The sequence below is a fragment of the Ovis aries genome, chromosome 2 (assembly GCF_016772045.2).
Source record: "Ovis aries strain OAR_USU_Benz2616 breed Rambouillet chromosome 2, ARS-UI_Ramb_v3.0, whole genome shotgun sequence".
Classification (NCBI taxonomy): domain Eukaryota; kingdom Metazoa; phylum Chordata; class Mammalia; order Artiodactyla; family Bovidae; genus Ovis; species Ovis aries.
Window position 1 is genome coordinate 114849288 of NC_056055.1, and position 15677 is coordinate 114864964.

General features: G+C 48.0%; 2 protein-coding genes across 6 annotated transcripts in view; one reads left to right on the forward strand and one right to left on the reverse strand.

The window, feature by feature from the left end:
• The window catches only part of ARHGEF4 (Rho guanine nucleotide exchange factor 4), a 382985-nt gene extending 381002 nt beyond the window's left edge, over positions 1–1983 (forward strand). Inside the window, 3 exon segments of the mRNA XM_027964663.3 lie at positions 259–336; positions 790–881; positions 884–1983. Of these exon segments, the coding sequence (XP_027820464.2) occupies positions 259–336; positions 790–881; positions 884–1123 (410 nt within the window). The 3' untranslated portion in view covers positions 1124–1983.
• Positions 1984–2501: 518 nt separating this feature from the next.
• FAM168B (family with sequence similarity 168 member B) overlaps positions 2502–15677 on the reverse strand; it is a 39721-nt gene continuing 26545 nt past the window's right edge. For 3 of the 5 annotated variants that reach the window (XM_060409598.1, XM_060409600.1, XM_060409597.1), the window contains one exon: positions 2502–9757. In XM_060409598.1, coding sequence (XP_060265581.1) covers positions 9204–9757 — 554 coding nt within the window. In that variant the 3' untranslated portion in view covers positions 2502–9203. The remainder of the gene's footprint in view (positions 9758–15677) is intronic. The other 2 variants (XM_015093296.4, XM_060409601.1) reach the window with 2 other exon arrangements.

Sequence of the window (15677 nt, forward strand, 5' to 3'; positions counted from 1 at the left end):
ACAGTAGCCACCAATGGGTCAGGCTGAGTCATGGAGGAGGGCAAAGGAGGCCCCCAGAGAAGCTCCTCAGAGCATCTCCTCTGCCTGGGTGGACAGAGCCAGTTGGTGGGGCAGGTGGGTGAGACCCTGTGGCCTGCTGGGCCCTCAGGCACACAGAAATTGTTCTGGTGCCAGAATGAGAGGACCATGGGCAGGGGAGATGGGAAGGCAGCTGCGTTCTCACCGGGACGCGGGTGTCTCATTTGTGGCCCCTGCCAGGCTTCTCCATTACCCAGCTGCAGAGGAAGCAGGCCATGCTGAACGCCAGCAAGCAGCAGGCCATTGGGAAGCCCAGAGGTAAGCGGGCGATGGCCTGAAGCAGGGCCAGCACCCGGGTCTTCGGAGGTGCCAGTGGGTTGTGAGGGCCCGCTGCGGAGGAAGCGTGCAGTGCAGGCCCCTGGCGGACGCTCCTGCTCTCCTCCCCCAGGTCCCCCGAGCAGCATCGTCAGTGCCAGTGCTCTTCCCCAGGCAGGACTGCTTCCTGGCAGCCAGCCTAGCCAAGGAGCTGACAGCCCATTCCTACAGACATCACCATGAGAGCAACTCCACGCCCCACACCTTCCAGCTCCCCCTAGTTACACCCCTTGCAGGCCATGGAGGGCAGCCTAGGCCCTTGGATGTGGACAGCCCCAGGGGAAGCAAAGGGGGATGTCTGAAGCAGCCTGGGGATGGCCCAGTCCACCCCTACAGGCTCTGCCCTGTACCGCCTAACTCCTGAGGCATCTCTGACCCTGACTCTTCCCCTGCCAGCCCTCGGCCGACCCTACTACCTGGCACGTCAGAAGCATCCGACCCTCCCCACCAGCCTGCCTCAGCAACAGGTCCTGGTGCTGGCAGAGCCCAAGCGAAAGCCATCCACCTTCTGGCACAGCATCAGCCGGCTGGCACCCTTCCGCAAGTGAGCCCGTGCCCCACTAGTGGCACCATCTGGACCTGCCTTGCCGGTGGGCCTCCAGCTCTTCCTATCCGAGGCTCACCACATCCGGCCCTCTGTCTGTTCTGCAAACTGCAAGTTAGCAGGGCTGAGTGTGGGATCCGCTCAGTGCCCGCATTCTCAGTTTCCTCCCCAGTGCTGGGGTGCTGAAGAAGTTGGCTGGAGAGGCAGGCCCCCGGCACGTGAACCTCCCACACCCTCCAAGCCTGTGCCGGGCTTCCTGGGAGCCACAGCTCAGAACCACCCAACAGGCCAGCGTGTGTGAGAATGGCTGCTCTGGACCCTCTTCTTTGCACATCTAATCATCCTTCCTGCTCCTGTTTCCTCTGGGCAGGAGACCGCCTCTGCCTTCAGTCACCTGCAGAGCCAGGCTGTGTACCTCTCTGCCCTCCTGCCCTCTTCACAGGCCCCCAGCTGGTGGGCCAGGCAACCTGCACCCCTGGTGGGCAGGAACCAAGAATTCTGGGCACAGAAACATCTGGCCTGGAGCCCACCTGTTACTTCCTCCCAGTCACTCTGTAGACACTCCCAGCTGCTGGACATCCTCTCTTCCCTTGTGATGTGTTTGTTTATAGTGGAAAGAAAACAGAACCATAGTCAACTGAAAACTTCTGTCAGGATTTGTAACCAGTCCACCTGCAGCTGTGGGATGATTCTATAACCTGGTTCCAGTTTGGATTTTGTTGTTAAATTCCAACAATAGAGAATTGTTAGTGACACAGAAAGATTGCCTTACCCTGAGTGAGTGTGAGAAGCCATAAGGACTGAATTCTGTGGCCCAGCACCCAGGACTGACCCACCCAGAAGCTGGTGGGCACGTAGGTTGGAAGGAAGCCTACATCCCATGGAGGAGGGGCACCGAAGAGGGTGGCCAGGGCCTGGCATGGGGCAGAGCACAGAGCCGCCCCTGTGGCCCGTGGGAATTCAGCAGCATGTACAGTCACTCTTGCACTATACCTTCTCCAAGCAGAAACCACATTTAATTTCATAAAGAAACCTGTGAAAAATAACCTGGCTGCCAGCCCTTGTTTTCTATTGTCTATCCATTTTCTCCTCCCCTCCTATTACCTTTCCACCTCAAGCCTTTCTTTAGACTAAAGGAATAAGCCAGGCCGCCAAGGCTTTGGTGGAGAGCAGCTCAGTGTTCAGAGGCTCAGGGAAACTAGGAGCTGTCTCAGCACCTCTGTCCCCAGCTGCTTCTAGGGTCTCTGTTGAGCTGAACTTATCAGAAATGTGAGTTTGGGGGACAGGCAGTGCTAATGTTTTGGGGTCTGAGCTTCCCCTTTGGTGAAATGGGGAAGGATGTGTTTTCTTTCCAGGAGGACTGAGCCGACAGGACCAGGAGAGGGTGGCTTCCCTCCCCTTCCCCACAACCCGCCGCCTTCACACTTGTACACACTGCCACGGCCACAGGGGCTGAGCCGGAACCCCCTGGATTTTCTAAGGTGAGACACACTACACCACCTCCCATCCAGGCCAAGCCACCTGGAGGCAAAACCTATAGGGAAAAGGCATGAAAATCGTAATATGCAACACAAGTCAATCTTTATTGAAAACTGCAGTATTAATACATAACAATTTACAATAAACGTGCTTTTAAGAATTTTAAATCTGAGTTCATCCACTCATCAGATTGCATAAAAAATTAAAATAGTAAGAATTTACACATAATGGAATTGGCTCAGGATGGATGTTCCATTCCTTTGTATCGATTGACACCTTAGTTCAATGCAAAGGCGGGGGGGGCGGGGAGGGGTGCCTTTAACACTGGAAGACAATGCTGACTTAAGTTTTTAAAAAGTACTAAGAGAATGGTCTAAAAAAACAGTATTCAAAAATCATTAAAAACAGAAACAAAAAAAAACCCAACCGTTTCCTAGTCAGTAACAGTGGCTCCCTTAGGTCTCTCTTGGGTAGCCATCACAGCAACCCCCCAGGAACACAGGAGAGCTGGCCTTCTGCTAACCACTGGTCTGCACGAGGACCTATAGGAGACCTCAGGGCTCAGGAGGCCAAGTAAGACACTCATCATCTCTCAACACCCGCATCCTGGAAGCACAGCCTTCCAGTGCTCACTGCAGGTTCCCTGCGCAGAGGTGCCAGGCTCTCCTGTCTCTGTCCCAGGTGACTGGAGATTGGTCCTGGGGGTTCAAATAAGATCACACCAGAGGTTTTCTGTTCTTCAAGTCAATAGGGTAGGGAAAGACAAATCCTCTGAAACATCAACTCTGCAACTTTCTACCTGAAAAGATTAGACCCTCCTCTGCAGCATGTCATCTGCAGGCTCCTTTCAGAAGTTTAGGCTAAGTATTAAACAGCTTAGGAGAAAAAAACATGCCAACATTTGAAATGTGGTAGAGAGGGAGTCATGCAGGCCGCCCTTCCCCTATGCCAACCACTCCGCTCTAAAGACACACCCCCTCCTTAGAAAGCACCAAGAGAAGAGCCAGAAGCTGTCCCCCACCTCAAGCCCCACATCCTCAAGCCTGCCCTTGCATGGCCAGAGGATGTCAGACAAGGTGTCCTATCCTGTCTGGGAGATGCCCAGGCCGGCAAGAACTGGGGCGTCCAGCCATTAGCTGCCAGATAGGGAGAAGGCGGCCCAACTGGTCAGAGTAATACTGTTTCCACACGTCTACCAAGTTCAGGTGAAGAAGTCTGGGTCTCCTCCTTAGACAGCAGGCCCCAACATGGATGCATCCAGTGTCAACTATGCTCTCACCACACTCTGGCAGGACAGCACTGCGAGATGGGCACACCCCGAGCCCCCAGACCCTCTTCCTGTGTGTGCAGTGCCAGCGCCAGAGGAGGGACAGGCACTGCGAGCGCGGTCTGGGATGCGGCACGCACTGACCAGATTCCCAGCCCGAGGCTCAGGACCGCCCGAGGCTCCTATAAACACCACATTTGCATAGCACTCAACAGAGTCACGTAATGTAACTGGGAGGCCTAGTAACCAAACCAACAAAAATTTTCAGGGAAGACTCAACACAAGAGACATAAAAGATCCTGAAGCGCCTCTGTGCTTGTTCCCATGAGTGGCCCTGGCCCTGATGCCGGCTGCACTCCTCACAGACAGCAAGCTGACGGGACCATCACTCATCGGAGAACGTCCAGTCACCTGGCCCAGATCCAAACAAGAGAAACATTATCTCCTAAACCTTAGAGGAGGGCTGTAGAACAGAATTTTTTTAAAAATACCCATGATGGTATCTGTTTACTCTCCTGTCTCAATTTCTAAAATAACTGTAATTTAGCTAAAAGACCCTCAAATTAAGAATGTCACATACAAAAAATGAAAAATTTATCTGAATATTCTACTACTGTGCTTAAGATATCAAATTATGCATTTTATAACAGAAGCTCTATTCCTTAATTTTACTGGAACTAAATGCTGCTACAATTACAACGTATGACAGTTTTGTTACTATTCATTATGTCCAGATTCTCACCTGCTAGACATACTCTACCTTTCATATTTGATAACTGATGCCCTGATAGTTTCAAAATTGAAAAGATTTCCACACATAGGTATTCCATAATGCAGAAGTATTTGATGAAGTTTTCCAGCTCAACCTCACAAAAGGGAAGTAAGATTTTTTAGAAATTAAAAGGAGTGTAGTATTTATAAGTTGACGTAAATGGGGAGAAAACACAACCCACTCTTTTTTTTCTCTTAAAAACACCATTTAACCCAGTGCTCATGAAAACACTCACCCTGTGTGTGTCTCAGACAATACTGAAGAAAGAGCCTATGTAACTTCTCGTAACTTCTTCCTGAATTCAAATGACTCTAACCCTTACCGGCTGTGTGTGTGTGTGTGTGTGTGTGTGTGTGTGTGTGTGTGTGTGTGTGTGTGAGAGAGAGAGAGAGAGAGAGAGAGAGAGAGGGAGAGAGAGGGAGAGAGAGAGAGAGAGAGAGGGAGAGAGAGAGAAAGACTGGGACTTTTAAAGAGTTATACAAAACTCACTCACTACACTAAACTGGGGAAACCTACTTCTCTGCTACTGGATCAGTTCTGCCCCGGAACCATTAGAACATTACCAACCACCCACTGAACAGACAGAATAACCAACAAAGAGTTGAGGTGGACATGGTGTGCCTGGGGTAGACAACTACTACACACACAGACACACACACAGACACACACACACACACATACATACAAAGGTGGGTTAAGTGCTCTCCAATTTAAAGTACTTATCAGTAAACATACTATGTTACAAACAGTAGAAATAAATCTTCTGTGTACAATGATCCATGCAAAAATATCCCTAAACTTTTTATAAAATAAAATGTGAAAAAGAAAACTATGATGAATACTTACTATAGAAAATACAGTTACCAAGGCTCAGCAGTCAGTTGCCCCACTCACCAACCAGGCCTGAATGCCATCCCAGTGCCAGAGCCCTGACCAGCTGCCAGAGCTGTAAGAAGAGTTAGGGTCCCCTCCCCAGCCAAGGCCCACAGCACTTGAAACGACGACGGGATGGGTGGAGCAGGGGCACCCCCACCCCCGACAGGCTGAAGAGCAACAAACCCTCCCCACCCCCAACCCCTCTGACTCCATCTGAGGACAGACAGACACACACAACCATCGATACAGGCTGGGGACATTTAAGCGAAAAAAAAAAAAAAAATCCTCTTGGCTTCTTATGTACAATATTCAGATTTTAAACACAAAATCCTTTCTGTAGTAACAGGCAAGCATGTTCTAACTGGCAGACACGTTTCGACGCTGCCTGGCCCTCTGCTGCCCACTGCTGTGCGCCAAGTCTCCTCAGCCACAGGAGAAATGGTCGAAGGGGTCACAGACAACAAGCCGGTCACTCCCTCACCCCCCACTCCCATCTCCACAAGCCCCTCCAAGCGGCCTCAGGACAAGTCCCCGTCAAGCTGGGCGCCTAAGGACAGCCGCAGCCCTGCCTCTCTACAGGAAACCATCAGTGTCAATCCTTTGTTCCCGTTGAACAGTTCTTAAATGTACAGGTTTCTTCGTAACGCAGCTGGTATCTTTGCCCTTCCTTGTGGGAGGGAGAACAGCAATTCCTACACATGTTTTCAGGAGACTAAAACATTTCTCAGGGGAAAAAAATAGGGATGACTTTTCCTAAGCTAAATAAAGGAGAGGTCAATACCTCCTCCAAGTGTGGCTGTTTCTCTTCCATCCCAGGAAAATAATTTAAGCTCTACATAGGACTTTTCCAATAAAGATATAGAAAACATCATATCCATCTGTAAGTGATTTGTAACAAAAATTTAGACAGCATTGAGAGAAAACTGTTTTGCTGTTATATCACCTCACTGTACTGGCACCCTACTCTAATCTTTCATGGTAATCCCTAAGAACATCCACATCACACAGACCCCACAAGCCTAAATGGAAAGAAAGCCATTAACCTGACTGCACCCCAAGCAGTGCTGGGCCTCCCCACACTCTCCCCGTGCCTGCAACTCTCTCTCACTGTGGTCAGCGTGAAAGGAACAGATGGCTGGAAAGTCGAAGTCCACGTATCCAACTGGCAACCCACCTCAACCCCAAAGGCTGAAGAATCATCGAAGAGATCTCAGATGCTCTATGAAGAAATTCACTTTAACACTTATAACTTTAAGACTTTGCATACATTACAACAGTGCATTAGTGATACAAGTTGTAAAATACTTTTCCATTCCTTTGGATTTTGCATATGATGGTTCTGCATCAGTCACTGCAGGTAGATTGAGCAAGCTTTGTGTGTGTGTGTGTGTGTGTGTTTTAACATGCATTCAACTAGATATGATTCAGAATAGATTAACACTCCCTTTTATCGTTACAGTTAGCTAAAAAGTTGCCTGGCAGCCCACCAAACAGGATTTGCTGTAAGACGAACCCAAAGAGTCAGCTGGAGACTGAGGGCGCTGGGACCTGCTAGGCTGGCTGCAGTAGTGTTTAGCTAAGTGTCGAGAGCATTACGAAGAAAGTCCCGGTTGGAGGCAGAAGGCCTGCAGCACCAGCTGTGGAACCTCCATGATGTGACTGCACAGCTCCATCCACAAACCTGAGGGTGGGGAGAAAGATGGGCACACAGTCACACACATAGCTCCTCTGGCACCACTGCTCTGAAAAGGAGCCATTTCAGCTGGAGGAGGAGGAAATCCACTAAGACAAGAAAGGGCAACAGCGAAAGAGGTGACTGTGCCTGGTTTCTAAGAACTTCCAATTACAACTGGGATGCTACTTCCTACAGGAGGCGGGCAGGAGACCGGAGCACAGCCCGGGTAACAGAGTGCAGGGGCGCACACAGCAAGAACTCAAATGGCTTCCTCTTCCTTCCTTTGTAGTCCCAGGAAAGACAAAACGTTAAATGTGGCACTGCCTTCGAATCATCAGGTATCAGTTTCCTTGTCACTGTTTAAATTGTCATAGATCTCCCATTCTCCACTGAAAAAATGCACTTTAGCCACAAAGCTGGGCCTGGGCTTCATTGGTCACTTACGTTTGCAGGGTGATCACCACTGAGGGGGCACATAGCTGTAGGTGGGCGTTCCTGGGGCCCGATACGTGGGCACAGTGACAGGGTGGGGAGCAACAGGAGTTGGGGAGTGGGCAGTCAGCAGGGTACCTAGAGGGAAGAGCAAGCATCTCAGTGGAGGGCAGCACTCCCCTTGCCCCAGTACCTCCAACAAAGAGAGCTCCTGCCTGACTCTCGTGGCAAGGAGAGAGGCAGAGAGGAAGCGGGGTGCCCGTGACCCACAGTGCTCTCAGAACCCGATTATATGCAAGCCAAGGCTGTGTAAACACAGCAGGCTCACAGTGACGGCATGCCTGTAGAAGCCTGTGTGCCTCCCCTTCACACAAATGCACTGAATTACTTCTGCAGGCGGGATGACAAAAACAAAACAGACACGTTCTTTAGTCTTAACAGGAAGGAGACTTGTCACGTCCCACAGTATGGCTGTGCCTTGAGGACATCATGCTCAGTGAGATAACCCAGTCACGGAAGACAGACACTGCCTGAGCCCACGCACGTGAGATCCCTAGAAGAATCGAATGGATGGGACGGAAAGGAGAGTGGCGGCTGCCAGGGTCTGGAGCAGAGGGAAGGGAGAGGTGTTCGATATATAGAGCTCCAGTTCTGCGAGATGAAGCCCTCCAGAGATGGGGCACACAGTGTGGTAGCACCAGCGACCCCTACACCTGGAAATGGCTGAGATGGTACTAACTAACTGGGAAGAAGGGAGGGGAGCAGGGAGGTTCCCAAATGTGCAAGCTTCTGAGTGCCTTAAGCTAAGCTTATTTTCCCTATAAATACAGGAAACTCAGCAGCCATGTGTGTCCACTTATAGCCAAGAACCACCTCACACCTCACAGCCTCACCTGGCCCCCTGCACCCTGTGGGCACCCACACCAGGGCCCGCCAACGCCTCCCTCCGTGTGCCTCGAACACTGAGTTTCTATCTGTGCCAGACTCTCCTTTGCCTCTGGGGTAAGTGTGGGAAAACCAAATAAAATCAGAGACTCTGAACAGAAACACACATGGTATCCTGAACCACATTCCTCTCTGACATTTCCCTTATGCTGAATTAAAGTCTACAAAACAAAGAGGAAACAATGTATTCTTTAAAGTCACAGCCATGGGCAATCCAGTCACTGTGTGTACCTGGCGCCCCTGCACAGATAGCTTACATTCCCACAGGAGGTGACCTCACTCCTAGACATTTAACCAAGCCCTCAAATGCTCCAAGGTTCCATGGAGACAGGCCGGTCCAAGCCAAGGATCTCTTCTCTCTGTGGTTTATTTTCCCGACCTAGAAGCAGCCTTGGGAAATAGTCTACGTGTATGCCAAAGGATTTCTATAAGCAGCTCTTAGCTCTGTGAACACAAGACTGGCTTTCTGCAATCCATGAGAACATTCCCATTAAGACAAGCTGGCCTGTGCTAGTAGCCCACACTAAAGGGAAGGACCAGAGGGTCAGTCCCCCAGATCAGAGAATATCCTCCCTTCTGCTCAAGCTTTAACGTGCTCACCACAGGGATCTGGCCACTCCTTGTCCCTACAGCCAGGTAACTCAGTTTACCAAATTTGGAGAGGGCTAGCCAGTCATGTCTATGGAAAAGGTACTTGGCTTATGGTTCTAAATCTCACACTCAAACTCAGTTGAAGGAGAAGGGAAAAGAAAGGAGAGGAAGTAAAGAAAAAGATAACATGCCACTCCTCCCAAAGGATCAGATGTCCTTTCACACAACTCTAGCAATGAAAAGGCAAAGCCAAGGGTCGGAGTCCTGGCGAGCTCTCCCTTCCCGCAGCCCGCAGGCCATCGCAGAGGCGGCGCCCCGGGGCCAAGGACTCACCCGCTGACATAGCCATGGTGGTGCCCGCCACCATGCCCATGGTGACCCCGTTGCCTCTCGGCGGAGGGATGGGAGCAGGGTACACCGTCGCTGGCATGCCGTTGGGCTGCACCACCGTGGTGTGGTGGATGACGTGAGGGGGTGCTGCATACAGGGGCTGGGTGTAGTACGTGCCTTGCTGGGGAAAGAAAAGAGACAAACGCCACAGGGGCCCACACGCTGCGTCAGAGCCCCGAGGAGCCGACCCATTCCCACACACAGTGCCCAGGAGACTCCTCTCGACACCCATAGCGCACCCCAGGCCTACCTGTGCGTACGGGCTCTGCTGGGGGTAGGCACTTCGCACGGGGTACACAGCAGTCTGGTAAGGGTTGGGGGAGGAGGAATACGGTGGCACTGCCCCGCTGGTGGGGGAACAGGACACTTTGTAAGGTGTGCCAGGAGTGTAACCTGAAACAAAAACGGCCAAAGCCTTAATTCAAACCCACACATGACCAGACCCAGGGAGGCAGCAAGTGTGCAGCAAGGAGCAAGGCAGTATTCCAGTCCCGACCACACGCATACTGGACACCGCCACTACAATCTGGCTTCATTTCTTAAACCTGATATGCAAGTATGTGTGGGGGGGGGGGGGGGGCGGAGGCAAGGGAGAACATTCTACTGAGTACATATTCATACAGAACAGGAAAGAAACACCCATCTTGTCAGAATATGTATTAGCATGCCATTCCTGGAGCACAATTGGCATTAAAAGTATGTATTTCTTTTAGGCCCACCATCTATTTCTAGAAATTGCGACCCCATAAACTGTAGCCTGCCAGGCTTCTCTGCCCATGGAATTTCCCAGGCAAGTATACTGGAGTGGGTTGCCATTCCCTTTTCCAGGGGATCTTCCCAACTCAGGGATGGAACCCACATCCCCTGCTTGGCAGGCAGAATGTTTACCACTGAGGACCTGAGAAGCTCTATAACCACAACTGTCATTGTTCAATCGCTAAGTTGTGTCAGACCGAGATCCCATGGACTGGAGCCTGCAAGGCTCCTCTGTCCAGGGAAATGCAAATCAAAACCGCAATGAGGTACTGCCTCACACCTGTGAGAATGGCTATTAATAAATTAAGAACATAAAAAGCAACTGTTGGTGAAGATGTGGAGGAAAAGGAATCCTCGTACACCAGTCGGTAAGAAGGAAGACTGGTGTAGCCACTAGGAAAAGCATGGAAGTGTCTTAAAACCAGAACTACCAAATAAACCAACAATTTCACTGCTGGGTATTGTGACAAAGAAAATGAAAACACTAATTTGAAAAGATACGTGGATCCTAATTTTCACAGCAGAATTATTTACAACTGTCAAGGTATGAAAGCAACCTAAGGGTCCATCAACAGATGAAGACGTATTAAATGCGCACACACACACGCAGGCACACAGGAAGTATTACTCAACCATTAAAAAAGGATAAAATTTTGTCGTTTGCAATAGCACGGGTGGACTTGGAGGGTATTATGTTTAATGAAATAAGACAGAAAGACAAACTGCATGATATTATTTATATGTGGAATCTTAATACAAACTAGCAAATATAACTGACAAAACCAGACTCATAGATACAGAACCAGTGGTTCACTGGAGAGGAAAGGGAGGAGGGGACAACATAGCAGAAGGGGATTTCAGAGGTAAAAACTATTATGTATAAACAATCTACAAGGAAACACACAGCGAATATACCCAATATTTTACAGCAACTAGAAGTGGAATATGACCTTTAAAAATGGTGAATTAATTTTCAATTAAAAAAGAAATAAGCATAGATTTAAACAAAGTCTCAACGGTAAGCATGCTCATCCCCAGCATTGTTAATTGCAGCAAAAATAAAAGGAAAAACTTGTCAAACAGTAGGGTTATGGTAAAGACTCCTGGGTCTAAGGTAGCAGTTGAACACAAACACTTGCCTTTGTCCCCACCCAAAATTACAATAAAGCAGATTAATAAATAAAAAGACATAAAGGCACGAAGATAAGAAGGGAAGAAAAGACATTTGGAACCTAAAAATCTTAGAACCTTTAAGAAGCAGAAATGGAAGATGACTTAGCAAACTCAAAAAGCTACACTTTTAGCCAGCAGTGAAGAGGGTCAAGCAGCAGCCTGACAACAGAAAAGCCCCGTCCCCAAGACCTAGATCCCCTGGAGGAGGGCATGGCAACCCACTCCAGGATTCTTGCCTGGAGAATCCCCATGGAGACAGGAGCCAGGTGGGCTACAGTCCAAGGGGTTGCAACGAATCAGACACAGCTGAGCGACTAAGCACGCACACACACACACACACGCACACGCGCACGCACACACACACACACGACCTAATCAGCACCTGTTTCCAGGAAGTGATGAAGGACCACTATCTGGAAGAGTGGTTGAGAATCTATCTGGTAAGCTGTAAACCGCCTGGCTCCCCTTCCTAACTCCCCATCCCAGGAGAGAACAGTTTTTCTCCAGGAAGGGTCTCTGAGCTTTTACATTCACAGCAAATTTATTCCTACAGACTAAGTACAACAAAGCTAGTAGAGGTAACGGAATTCCAGTTGAGCTAATTCCAATCCTAAAAGATGATGCTGTAAAAGTGCTGCACTCAATAGGCCAGCAAATTTGGGAAACTCTGCACTGGCCACAGGACTGGAAAAAGTCAGTTTTCATTCCAATCCCAAAAAAAGACAATGCCGAAGATTGCCCAAACTACCGCACAATTGCACTCATCTCACACGCCAGCAAAGTAATACTCAAAATTCTCCAAGCCAGCCTTCAACAGCACGTGAACCATGAATTTCCAGATGTTCAAGCTGGATTTAGAAAAGGCAGAGAAACCAGACATCAAATTGCCAATATCCGCTAGATCATCAAAAAAGCAAGAGAGTTCCAGGAAAACATCTACTTCTGCCCGATTGACTACGCCAAAGCTTTTGACTGTGTGAATCACAATAAACTGTGGAAAATTCTTAGAGACGCGAATACCAGACCACCTAACCTGCCTCCTAAGAAATCTGTATGCAGGTCAAGAAGTAACAGTTATAACTGGACATGGAACAACAGAATGGTTCTAAATCGGGAAAGGAGTACGTCAAGGCTATATATTGTACTCTGCTTATATCTTATATGCATATATGCTTATATGCAGAGTATATCATGAGAAATACTGGACTGGATGAAACACAAGCTGGAATCAAGAATACCATGAGAAATACCTCAGACATGCAGATGGCACCACCCTTATGGCAGAAAGTGAAGAAGAACTAAAGAGCCTCCTGATGAAAGTGAAAGAGGACAGTGAAAAAGCTGGCTTAAAACTCAACATTCAGAAAACTAAGATCAAGGCATCTGGTCCCATCACTTCATGGCAAATAGAGAGGGAAACAGTGGAAACAGTGTCAGACTTTATTTTGAGGGGCTCCAAAATCACTGCAGATGGTGACTGCAGCCATGACATTAAAAGACACTTGCTCCTTGGATGAAAAGTTATGACCAACCTAGACAGCATATTAAAAAGCAGAGACATTACTTTGCCATCAAAGGTCCATCTAGGCAAGGCTATGGTTTTTCCAGTAGTCCTGTATGGATGTGAGAGTTGGACAATAAAGAAAGCTGAGCGCCGAAGAACTGATGCTTTTGAAGTGTGGTGCTGGAGAAGCCTCTTAAGAGTCCCTTGGACTGCAAGGAAATCCAACCCGTCCATCCTAAAGAAAATCAGCCCTGAATATTCACTGGAAGGACTGACACTGAAGCTGAAGCTCCAATACTTTGGCCACCTGATGCGAAGAACTGACTCACTGGAAAAGACCCTGATACTGGGAAAGATTGAAAGCAGGAGGAGAAGGGGATGGCAGAGAATGAGATGGTTGGATGGCATCACTGACTCGATGGACATGAATCTGAGCAAGCTCCGGGGGTTGGTGATAGACAGGGAAGCCTGGCGTGCTGCAGTCCATGGGTCACAAAGAGTCGGACACGACTGAGCGACTGAACTGAACTGAAGCCCATCAGCAAACTGTGGTACAACCAAACAACAAAATACTACTCAACAATCAAAGAGATAGAAGTACTGGTACACATGTTAATTACATGGGATAGATCTCAAAAAACGAAAATACGCAAAAGTCAGACACAGTAACACATGACATGATACTCCAAGAAAGATCAACATAATCTACACAGAAAACCAATTAGAGGTACCCAGGGATCAGAGGGCATGAGGGCACCTTTCATGGGAACAAAGTCACTCAACTGCGGTGGTGTTACACATCTGTATACAACCTGTATACGTGTCTAAACACACCACACTTTGCACTTTTAAGGATGGCTCATCTGCAAATTATATCTCAATAAAAGTGCTTTCAAAAGAGTCTGATAAACCATTTCTCATTCACTAAAATATAGCCACTACCTTCTGCTGTTTTTCAGGCAACTTTGTAATTCCATTTTCCCAAAGCCTTTTACCTTTCTCAGCAAAGAACTGTCCCAGGTACCTTTTACAGTCTTTCAGGGAACTGAAATTTTTTCAAATAAGAGAATTTTGTAAAGACCAAAATAAATGGAAATCCAAAGGCATAATGTCTTATGAATACGGCAGATGAACTAGCACTTCCCAGTCAAGCTGTAACAATTTGTGCCTGGTCATCAGAGAAACATGGTCTTGCATTATCCTGATGGAAGATTATGCATGTTCTGTGGCCTAATTCTGGACACTTTTTGTCAAGTGCTGCTTTCAGTTGGTCTAACTGGGAGCAGTACTTGTTGGAATTGTTTGGTTTTCCAAAAGGAGTCCGTAACAGAGGACTCCCTTCCAATCCCACCATACACAGAACATCAGCTTCTTTGGATGAAGACCGGCCTTTGGTATAGGGTTGGTGATGGTTCATTTCACTTGCCCCAGTCTCTTCCGTTCCACATTATTGTACAGTATCCACTTTTTATCGCCCATCACAATTGTTTTTAAAACAAGACAGAATGTTTTCATTATGTTTAAGTAGAGAATCACATGTGGAAATACAGTCAAGAAGTTTTTCTATCCTAACTTATGTGGGACCCAAACGTCAAAGAGATGAACATAACCAAGCTGGTGCAAATGACTGTCAGTGCTTGCTTCAGACATGCTGGCTGTCTCCTGAGCAGTACAATGTTCATTGTTCTCAATATCTCAGTCTGACTGCTATCAACTTCAACTGTTAAACCCGGCCGTGGAGCACTGTCCAGCAAGAAATCACCCTGATATCTCACAAACCACTTCTGACACATTCGATCCGTCACGGCACCTTTTCCATATACTGCACAAGTCTTTCCTTGCACTTCAGCTGCATTTTTACCTTTCTCGAAATAATGAAGCATGATATGCCAAAAATGTCGCTTTTTTTCTACCATCTTCAATAATAAAATGGCTACAGAAAAATTCACCAATTTTGATAAGATTCTTAAAAAGCGTATGCTGATATGATAGCTGTCACAATACAATCTAACGAAACTGTTTTGAATGAAGTTAAAAACAACTAAGTGCTCCCAGAACTTGCCTTATGGGGGCGGGGGGAGCTTTTTGGCTAACCCAGTATTTTGAAATTCACTAAATATGACGTTAAGTAAAAACAATGCCAAAATTTAAGACCAATTCTGGGCTAAAAGAGAGTAGAATAAACAGACTTTCAGGGTTTGGAAATGCAACTTTAAAGACAAGAGCAGTTAAGTCCCTCTCTCTAGCTGCTCATCTACCAGTATTTAAGAGAGACAGAAAAGGAAAGTGATGGTTTCACGGTATAGATATGTAAAAATCCATCACACTGAAACTTTAAATATGTGTACTTAACTGTACACCAATTACACCACAATAAGGTAGCAAAACATTTTCTTTAATTATAAAGAAAAAGGTAACTACAAAGCCACCAACTTCTAACCATGCACTGACACTCCCAGGAGATGGCTCAGTAACAGCTCCTAATCAGAGACGGAAATGAGACACTGGTGCCTGGGGGGCACACTCATGACCAGTCACAGTGACGGAAGCACTGTATCAGGGCAGAGTGGCTCTTCATCACCAACATCAGCTGCCATGCTCAGGGCCAACAGGGCCCACCAGAGAAGGTCCAGCCCTCTTGACAAGGTGCCGCCTTCAGGCTGAAAGCACAGGGAAAGAGAACACGCCCAGGGCAGCGCTGACACAGTCCTGCAGACAGGAGGAGGAGCAGGCAGTCTCAGGAATGGAAGGCTGCGGACGAAGGCAAAGTATGTCTGGACAGCTTCCTCTTCCCAGAACTAACCTCTCCTTCCCACTTCTCAAAACCATGCAGCAGTCACGTCCTTGAGTTAGTAACTCACAGAACACTGCTAAATGCGG